This window comes from Pocillopora verrucosa, chromosome 11 (assembly GCF_036669915.1).
Source record: "Pocillopora verrucosa isolate sample1 chromosome 11, ASM3666991v2, whole genome shotgun sequence".
Lineage (NCBI taxonomy): Eukaryota > Metazoa > Cnidaria > Anthozoa > Scleractinia > Pocilloporidae > Pocillopora > Pocillopora verrucosa.
Window position 1 is genome coordinate 8,864,824 of NC_089322.1, and position 11,175 is coordinate 8,875,998.

The 11,175-nt window shown below is 35.2% G+C and overlaps 1 protein-coding gene across 1 annotated transcript; it reads left to right on the forward strand.

The window, feature by feature from the left end:
• The first annotated feature begins 10,001 nt into the window (after positions 1-10,001).
• On the forward strand, positions 10,002-10,901 carry LOC131786022 (histamine H2 receptor-like). The gene has a single exon (XM_066173962.1). It carries the CDS (start codon positions 10,002-10,004, stop codon positions 10,899-10,901), a length of 900 nt encoding a protein of 299 aa, XP_066030059.1.
• The last annotated feature ends 274 nt before the right edge of the window (positions 10,902-11,175 follow it).

The window sequence follows — 11,175 nt, forward strand, 5'->3', positions numbered from 1 at the left end:
TTGAAACAGCCTAAAGGAGTTTAATGGCCTTCTTAAGCAGCTATAGGAACTAGTTGCCCTGCACGACCGGTAAGGAAACAAAGGTCGTCTTCATATCGGAGAGGGGTTTTTTAAAAGGACGTAGCTAACATTTACCAAAACATATCAAAGGAGGGATGTAAGACCATGGGTAAACTTTTTTTGTCTCAAGGGATACCAAAATAAAGTTATCAAATCATTGTCGGAAATACTTTAATATTTCTCAATTATTTGGAACAGGAAAAGACTTCTCGGATGGCTTCTTCACCGGAGTGTATAACTATAATAGCTCTGAATTCTTTGACAGTGATTGCATTTGGTAGAGACCTTAATCTTCGTAAACGATCCACATACTTGATGATAAGCTTGGCAGTTGCAGACATGTTATCCGTGGGAACTTCTACACTCGCCCTCTTCTATACCGTTGGAACGTTATGTAACTTCTGGAGGTACAATATAAAGCATTGGTATCAGATACCAGGTGTCTTAGTCACCTGGTTTCTCGTTTGTTCATCAACAAATATGGCTGTTATTTCTCTCCCCTTCGTGAGATTAACCCACAAAATTGAATTTAACTAGTGTGGGAGAAATAACCTTTTACAAAGGTTCAGTGAAGGTAGTTTTTGATAGGAAGTCTGCTAGAAACTCTCCAACCTCTGCATTAAATTTAAAAAAAGGAAAGAAAAAAAGGAGGAAAATTGAATTAATCAGATTACGTTAAGGATCATTTATTATTAAACGTGGTTCCTTTGTACGTTTCATGTGTACGGTTTCGTTTTGCATTTTGTTCATTTGGGTTTGTTTGATTATTTCTATTTCAACGTTACCATATTTTGTAAATATCATAAAGTTAATATGCATTTCCTCCATACTGTTCTCGATATATTTCCAATGGATTTGACAAGGAGAATTTGTTAAACAGTCAAGGGTTCTTAAGTTGATGATCATTTCCTTTATTCTCGTGACCTTTTTGTTTTATTCAGGGGTGATACCGTAAGGAGAAATTAGATGTAAGTCAATCTTAGAGTTCAAAGGGTTAACAGCTAAAGGATTTGTAGATGAGCTAGATGACCGCTCTTTATCAATTTGAATATACACAATATCAGAAAAAAAGGATGTGATTAGCTAAGTTATTTACTTATTTATCTTAATTAGTAATGGTAATAGGACTAAGTGGAGTCCAATTCGGTCTGGATCCATACTTTGTTATCATGAGTATGATTACAGATCGAATTGGACTCCACGAAGTCTTATTACCAATTAATTGCAAAAGTTACAGTTTGCAAGAAGTATAGCTAAGTTATAAAAGAAAGAGAAAATTTGCATTAAAAGACTGACAAAAGAATTGGTGTTTCTATGGTGATTGAAACCGAGGCTGTAATCGGTTGATTTAAACTACTTCTTTGAATGTGATTGGTTGATTTAAACTACAACTTTGGACGTGATTGGCTTATTGAACTATCCCATAACAAACTGTCCGATAACAACTTGGCAAGTAAATTGTAGGAAAATTAAACGGGGTCTTGGCAATTTGAGTTCACAAGCACGCTGGTAAGCACATGGTTAGCGTAAATAATTGTTGTTTACAGTTTTTGAATTGAGAACCGTTTTTGAGAGTCCGTTTCTCTAACCTTCATGGATATTTTCGGTTGAATTCATTGAGGTATAATCTCGGAATTTTATAAGTGATTATGATCGATAAATTTGTATCCGCACCGTAATTTAGGGAGGTTTTGTTAACACATTATCAGTTGACAATTCTTGAACCATTTCCGTAACCTACTTGGATATTTTCTTTTGAATTAATTCAGTCACACTCTCGGAATCTCATGAGTAATTAAGAACGATAAATCCGTATATGTAGCACAAGTGAAGCACATTTTAAACTTTCCATACGATTTTAGGAAACTATATTTAATTGACTCTCGATAAATTGACCTGCCATAATTAACTCGTTAATTATTATATTATTTTGTAGCCCCAAAAGCCCGGCTTATGACTCTAGAGGTACTGAACTTGATATGTCTGATACACAAGGTACCCTTGAAGGAGGAAGGTTAGAATAAAATAATTGCCTTTACGACCGTATACTGCACCCGGTTTACATAATTATGTAAATAATTGCTAAAAAAATATCTATTATAGCGGAGCTCGCAGAGCGTAGCCCCATAATTATACAAAATAGTAGTAACCCATCAAGCCGAAAAAATTTTGATGTACGACCGTACGACCCTACAAGGTGCTATTCTTAACATGCATGGTCAACTGTACCGCGGGCACTCCAACGCCACGACTTTGTCCAGTAGTCCAGTGGTCAGCGCACTAGGCTCCGAGTCGGACAACCCTGGTTCTAGTCCTGGCCGGGGCAAGGCGTTGTGCACTTGAGACGTGCGGGAAAAAAAAGTGCGAGCTCAGCTTTTAGGCTTGGCTAAATCTCTATACTACCTTTCTTCAGAAGCAAAGACACGTAGGTAATATAAATGAAATTCTCTTTTCATCCTTGTAGAGATATTACACATTTCTTAAACTAAAATCTTAATCATGAAGTCAACTTAATTTCAATGAGTTTGAGACTTCATTGTACATAAGAACACTTTACTGGAGAATGTTATGTTTATTTGCTGTCTTTGTGGTACATACGATTACATAACCCTTTAACTTTCAAGATCTCATTAGTAATTCACTTTATTGTCTGCCATACAATTTATGTGATGTTTGGTTAGAGAATTTGGAATTGGATCAACCACATATCCCCTAATTGATATTTTTCTTTATTCTAATCACTTGCCTGCTTGATATTGTACTGATAGTGTAAGTAGAAATTCCGTCTAGGTTACTAGCGGGACTAAAACTGTTAAAATGGGGGATTTCATTATATTGTAATGATTAAAATTTTCTTATGCTTTCAAATGTAACAAAAAAAAATGTGATGAGAATCTGATGTTATGAAACAATGGAAAAACCTGTTGCTGGTAGCTTATGTCTTTAATGTTTAAATGTTCATGGGAAATGCTTTTCTTCGAAAGTGAGGATACAGTAGTTTCAAAGCTAATAGAAATAAGCTGTTTGCAAGTAATGAAAAGCAAACTGACAATCATACCTCGATGCTTGACATGCTTCACTCAAACATTTCAGTTGTGTGTACCTATCATTGTAGAGATGTCTTTCATGAAAAATAGTTTTTGGTATGGCTGTCGTTCTTTGTTGATCTTTGTAGCTAAAAAAGTTGGTAAAGGCACTGAACTTCAATTTTTATGTATACAAGGCACCCTCCAAGGTGGATGAGTGGAAAACCATAGACTGATGTTTACCAGGCAGTTGCAAATACCATAATTATATATTCAAGCAATACTCTACATATATAAAACTGATAACATGATGTCTTTAACCCTTTTACACCCTAACATCAGTATGCATACTCTCCATACTGTTCTTCATACATCTCCATTTCATTTACATTTGGCAAGGAGAATTTGTTTAATAATCAAGAAGTTTTTCAGTTGATTATCATTTCCTTTATTCTCATGACCTTAATGCTTGATTTAGGGATGATATTGAAAGGAGCAATTAGGTGCTAGGCACTCTCAGGAATTAAAGTGTTAATAACTGTACAGATTTCATATGCTCCTTGCATTTGTGTGCAACTATAGTTAAGATTGTTAGGAAAGCAAACAGATGAACAGAAGACGGTGAAAAGAGGGAAACTGTAAACTTAATCATATGATAGAAGAAACGATCACAGAATACTTAAGAAGGGAAACTTGAATAGTGCTAGCCAATTTCCTCTATCGCCCTTCATGTTTTCGATCAAATTTAATCAGTTGTCGGGTTTGCTTACAATTTGTCAAATCACCATTGTGGACTTGATTCTTCTCAGATGTCGGCTGGCAAAAGATAGATACTAAAAATAGATGACCATAAGAAAAAGTACACATCTTTAAAAAATTACACTGAAAAGGTAACATGATTGATTTGTGATATTTAGAACGACAGAGGCAGGAAAAACACATTGAGCTTTTTCCTCCTCACTAGCAAGTTTATTAGATTTCAGATTCTACTTTCAAACTGGGTGAGATTAAATTTCTTTATATCATGCTCCATTATGGTTTGTTTACATGGAAAGGAAATTGTTATTGTAGCTTCATAGACGTTTTCATTGCTGTTGCAACTAACATTCATAACAAAGTTTCATTAAACATAAAATGTTTCAAGAACTTTCTTTGTTTCTCTTCAATACTATTTATTATTTTTGGAGCACTATTAACCATTTACAACCTAACATCAGTATGAATATTCTCCAAACTGTTCTCAATACATTTCCTTATGTGCTGGCGGGAAGAATTTGTTTAACAATCAAGAGGTTCTTCAGTTCATTACTATTGCCTTTATTCTCGTAACCTTAATGTTTGATTCAGGGGTGATATTGAAAAGGGGAAATTAGATGCAAGTCACTCTCAGGGATTAAAGGGTTAAAGGAGGCAGGTTATTAAAATAATTACAACTATGATTCAAACAAGTATTTGAATATGTGAGTAACATTTGATGTTTTCACATGTGACAAGGTGATCAGGCTGAAGTTGGCCTCAAAAAGGAGTGAACTTGACTGTAACAATTAGGTCACTACTTTTGAAACTCGAGCACTTAATAAACACACCTTGGCTTGCAATTCTGGTGATTACAATTTGCTGAGGCAATTGAAATGCCAGTCCCTATGCAGGAACTATCCACATGACCTGTACTATCATAAACTATGTGATAATTTTAGAAAAATGCATTTGTGTCAGTAGAACTATTGTAAGTACAGTACCACCTAGTGACAAAAATTAAGTATGTAAGTAAGTAGCTTCAGTAAGTACGAATGTTTGGGAGAAGTTATAGTGGTAACTGACCCATTTTTTGGCTAAAATGCATAGGATTTGATGATTGCAATGTATATCTCTTAGCTTTTAAACTTTCAACTTTGTATTAATTGTAATTATTTACCATATTTATTTTTTCTACCACAAGTTCTCAAAAGTTGAAGCAGTTTAGTCAATTACTTGGCTTTCTTTGTCTGGAATTGTGTGATTATATCATTTTGCTGTGTAAGTTGCTACATTGTAACATGTAATATTATTTTTTAAATTGCATTAAATACTTTTGCTCAAGCTTTCATTAATGTGTGGTCTTTCTTACCAATACTCATACCCAAACTAAACATTGATATAATGGATTGGTCTCAAGATATGTGAATTTTAAAGGGTGGAAAACTGGAAAGCAGAGATTGCCCTTTAATTAGAACTGAAATTAAAGTTGGCTCTGCTATTTTAATTCATGTTTTTATTTTACCCTGCATGAAAGTTAAATTAATTGGCATTTGCATAATTCACAAAGCAAGAATATAAATGACTTAGCTTAATAGGTTATAAAATTGAAATAAGAAAGTTGTGCAGACCATATCTTGCCTTTTATCCTTCTCTGGATATTTACTCAAATAACATAGTCACTATCAGTCCCTCTCACTCTCACTTTCTGCTGAGCTTGTGGAGAGATGAAAACCTCATTTTTTTTTAATGAAGAAAGGAAAGCCTGCTTTCTTACCACAGATAGTTCTTTTGTACATCATCGGTATATACCTAATCTTATTTGTACCTGAAGTTGACTGTTCTAGATAGGCTAACCTAATAAATTTGTTGTGAAAATTTCTTTGACTGACTTAATTTGACCTGACAAACCTACTTTAACCTGAATATATAGAAACTTAAAATTTACTTCTTTTCCTTTTGAGATGCGCATAAAAATTTTGAAGTCATGGCGGGCTTGAACTACAGGTTTACAAGAAATCTGCATGTGTGTGTGTGTTTTCAACATATAAAACCAGTAAAAAGGTTGCTTAGCTTTTTTCATTAGTAGAGATTTGTTTTTCTAAGAACCTTGTTTATTTGGCCTATGCTGAGTTCTAATTTTCAAACAAAGTTTCATTCTTTTGAATATTTTTAGATCTCCTAGTATCAGTTAATATTCATGTAATTAAAACAATCACATCAAATCTTGCAGATGTTTGGTACATTTTTCCACTGATCTCCTGACATTTCATCACGTGTAGGGATTGAACTGACATCGCACACTTCCCCTGAAGAAGAAAAGATTCTCTATCTTCGAAAATTCGCTTTAAACATCAGGAACTACAACTAAGATCCTCAGCTGCTTGAAGATACCGCTGACTAGCATGCGTTTCATCTCAAGTTGTGAAACGTCGTCCCCAGGTTCCAGACCTCGCCAATTCTTCCCTTCCCTCCCCACCTCCCGGACTGGTCTCTTAATCCCCTTGAAGAAACTCTTCTACAGCAAAAGCTGAAGAGTTTTATTACAGTTTTTATTGCAATGAGGGGCTGGAAAATAAACAAACAAGAGCTCCGCTTTTATGCTCTGCTAAATCTATATATTACGTATGAACAAAGATTATTATTCAGATAACGATCGACTTTTTCCTTATTGAACAGTTGTGCATAGCTTCCAAAATGCCAATTTTGCCATGCAAAGGCCATGTTCGATTCTGAGTTTTATAGTAGAAAGATTATATAAAAACTGAGGACGCTTTTAAGAAAGTTAGTTGAGATACGGTAGCCTTTGAATACTATTTTCTTAACAAAGTACATCGGCACAAAACGGCTCTTCAGAATGGTGGGAGGTTTGGTCACTTCAGCCGAGTCACGTGGTGTCCTCTACCACCCTCAGTCGTTTGTTTGATCTCGTTTCTATTTTGTGTTTCTTAAGTATTTGCAGAGTTTTTTTCATGTCTCATAAAGTACGTTAGAGAAGTGAATTCAAGAATTTCGTGTGCAGTGTAAGACAATTGAATGTTATTGCTAATTTATTGCGAAAACGCTTGAAGCTACCGCGTCTTCAATTAGCACCAAGAAAACATCGAAAGGACAACTAGTCTATACTGAAAACACATTTATAATTTTAAATTGTTTAATGCAACTTTTACCGGAATGAAAACAGAAAAACAAAAATTAGATTAAATAGAATTAGACAGTAAGTTTTGAGACGGTAGACGTGGATTCAGAATTTTTTTGTGTGCGTGTCCAACGACAAGACGAAAACCATCTTCCTCTGTTTTCTAAAAGAAGTTGACAGAATCATGCAAAATTCTTCAGAGCATCTTTATTGCTCCTTTCTATGGAAAACCATAGGAAATCACTAAAGTGTAACCTATCTGTCACCGAACTGAATGGGTTCGACAAATTTTGAACGACGCTATTGCCTAATCGATCGAAGGGTATGTTAGAGACAAGAATTCTTAATTCTTAATTATTATTCAACTCGCGATCGACTTTCTCTTATTAAACAGCCGCGCACAGCTCATAAAGTGCCAATTTTGCCATGCAGACGCCTGGCTCGATTCTGAGTTTCATCGGCGGAAGATTATAAAGAACCTGAGGACGCTTTTAAGAAAGCTACTGGAGATAAGGTAGGCTTTGAATTTTATTTTTTCAACAAATTCCTCTTAAATTGTTTCAATGTTTCTAAATTAAAGGGATTTTACCCTAAATTTTTAGGAGGAAGTGACGGTAAGGTGAGTTTCTGATAGGGGAGGGTTGTCCATTACACCTTCGATTGGGTCGATCAAAGCCTTCTGTGGAACAAATATATCAAAATAAAATTAAAAAAAGAAACTACTTGAAAAAGCGCGGTGAATTGGTAGCTACAGCTGATGTCTTCGGGCGATTGAAGTAAAATGTGTGTCAAAGAGAAATAGGTTCAGATATTCGACACATGTTTGTATGATACCATGACTGTTAAATTCGTTCGACACGCTGAACTTGTTATTAGCCTATGTAGATTTCTTTTAGAATACGTCTTTTTTATACTCCGACGCGTTCTGATGAGAATGTGTCACGAAAATTCGGTAATAACATGACTTAGTCGGAGAGCATTCATGGACTTCTTAATATTTTCCCTCCTTATTTTTTAAATTTAATTCAAGACTTTTATCATTTGAAAGAATAATAAAACGTCTTCAGTGGCAGGAATATACCAGAAATGATTTATTATTATTAAACAAGCGGAGTAAATTGGTGAGTGCAGCAGACATCTTGGATGGAAAAGAGTTTCAGATATAGAATATTAGTTTTCGAAACTTGCTTGACTTTAAGGCGATAAATGATAACCGTTTTGTAAAAAAAATTCGTTTGATATGCTCTTACCTTTTGTAAAAAATTTAAAAAAAAAACATTATTTTTAAGCCTACGTTCACTTATAGATATGGGCATTTTTTAATTTTTTCTTTCTATTTCAATTTTATCATTTACTCTCAATTGGTAAAAGAGAAAGGGGAAAATGAAAGAAGACTACTTTATATAAACAAATATACGCTCTCGGTAAGTTTTTTTTTCCAAGTCCGTTCAATTTGGACATTTGTACCATAAATTGTACAACAGAAACTTAAGAAATTCAAAGAGAAAAGGCCTCTTTAAATCCCCTTGTGTCCCGTTGGAGTGTATCATCCGAATTTAGTTTTTGTGGAAGAAAGACCAGATTTTCACACGCCATTACAGCAAACAAACGAGCAAACTCTCACAACTTCAAAACAAAAAATTTGAATTTACTTACAATTACTTTCCTCGCCGATTACGTAATGAACAGAGGTAAATCTTCGTACTTGAATTAATCGTCGATAAGAGTGAATAACACTTTCCGTAAGGTCATTGGCTGTTTTTGAAGAAAACATTGCGGTGACAGTCCTTGCCAAACTAGTTTCGTTGTTTTTCAAAAATGTACTTGCGCTTTTTTCTTTTCTTTTCCTACGCGCTCTCTAATTGACAGGTGTCAGATTGTGACAGATACTTGTCTGATAATGTTTCAAAGTTTTATGGGAAGTCTTTTAAATTACCTTTATTATTACGCAAATGAAAATGTTCTCTTTAATTTGCGTCACCTCTATTTTAATTACCATTTACTCATTCAAAAACTGTTCAGGTTAAGGAAGATCTTGCTGTATTTACAGCCCAAAATCATTCGTGTTCTTTCGGAATGAATTTCGTTAAGTTTAAAAAATAAATAAATAAATAAAATATGTCATTTACCGGCTAAGGGTCGGTCCGTATGGTGAAAAGCTGTGACTGAGGCCTTGAAAATGCTGCCTTCGGCCTACGGCCTCGGGCAGCATTTTCAAGACCTCGGTCACAGCTTTTCACCATACGGACCTCCCAGCCGGCAAATAACTTATATTTATTCAGATATCGATCGACTTTTTCCTCATTGAACAGTTGCACACAGCTTACAAAATGCCAATTTTGCCATGCAAACGCCATGTTCGATTCTGAGTTTTATCGCCGGAAGATTATAAAGAAACTGAGGACGCTTTTAAGAAAGTTAATTGAGATCAGGTAGGCCTAGAAGATTATTTTCTTAACAAAGTTCATCGGCACAAATTGGCTCTTTGGAAAGATTCGGTTCGGTCACTTTAGTGAAGTCACGTGGTGTCCTCGATCACCTTCAGTCCTTTGTTTGTTCTTGTTCCTATTTTGTGTTTCTTAATTAATTGCAAAGTTTGTTATGTCTCCTAAAGTAAACGAGAGAAGTGGATTCCAGAATTTCGAAGACGATTATTTTCTTAGCAAATTGCTCTTAAATTATTTCAGGGTTTCTAAATTTAAACGCAGTTCACGCTAAAAGCAGTTTGATGGCTGTCTTAAGTACATATAGAAACTAGTTGCTCTGCACGACCAGTAGGGAAACAAAGGTCGTCTTCATATTGGAGAGGGTTTTTTTTTTTTTTTTAGGACGTGGCTAACATTTACAAAATAGTACCGAAGGAGGGATGTAAGACTATGGATAAACTTTGTTGTCTGAAGGAATACCAATATAAAGTGTAGAGGTTACGTCAGAATAGTCTCTTTCGCAGTATAAAAGACAGGTTAGTAACCTTTTCTCAAATCATTGCCGGAAATACCCTAATATTTCTCAACTATTTGGAACAGAAAAAGACTTCTCCGATGGCTTCTTCACCTGAGTGTATAACCTGGATGGTTGTGGGCCTGACTGAGTCTGTCGCCATAATAACACTGAATTCTTTGACAGTGATTGCATTTTGTAGAGATCGTAATCTTCGTAAACGATCCACATACTTGGTGATAAACTTGGCAGTTGCAGACATGATATCCGGGGGAACTTCTACACTCGACCTCTTCTATAATGTTGGAGCGATATGTAACTTCTGGAGGTACAATATACTGTCTTGGTATCAGATACCACAGGTCTTACACCTCTGGTTTCCTATTGTTTCGTTAACGAATATGACTGTTATTTCTCTAGAACGCCTGAACGCAACGTTTTGGCCCTTTAGACATCGTACGATCAAAAAGTCAGTCTACTGGGTTCTTATCATCGCTATCTGGTTGACAGCACTACTCTTTTCATGTGCGTTAATAATGATTCAATACTATACACGTAAATGGGACTATTATTACTACGCATGGAGTTCATTCATCTTCATTTGTCTTTTGGTTATCTGTGTCTCTAACGTTTTTATTTTTGTCAAGCTTCGCTTTGGAAGTCAGCCTCGACACCATGGCGCGGCAAATAGGGAAAGGAAACTGACCGTTACGTTGTTCACCGCGACTTCTCTCTCTCTCGTATTGTGGCTGCCTTATGTCATAACTAGTTCTCTTTATTTTGCTACTGACATTTCCAGTTCATTGTCTGAAATAGTGCTTTTCCGTTTGCAAGGTGGTTCAATGGTCTTGCTTTACGCAAACTCTTTTTTGAATCCGATATTGTATTCTATGAGAATACCAGATTTTAGGCGAGCTTTAAAGATATTATGTCGCCAACGACCTCAGCAACACAGACAGGTTCAGAACTTTCCCCTCCGTGAGATTAATCCACAAAATTGAATTTCACTAGTGTGGGGGAAATGAACTTTCTCTAAGGTTCTTTGACTATAGCTTTTAATAAGAAGTGCTCTAAACTCTCCAACTTCTACATTAAATAAAAAAAAATGGAATGGAAAAGAGTAGGAAAATTGAATTAATCAGACTACGTTAAGGATCATTTAAGATGTGTAAGATTTCATTTTGCATTTTGTTCATTTGATTTTAATTGATTATTTCCATTACCTTAGATTTAGTTCTGCGTCATTTTAATCTTAGTTTGCGTGTGTTTAAGTTG

Coding starts and splice junctions, on each gene's coding strand:
- LOC131786022 (XM_066173962.1), top strand. CDS start 10,002: ATGGCTTCTTCACCTGAGTGTATAACCTGGATGGTTGTGGGCCTGACT.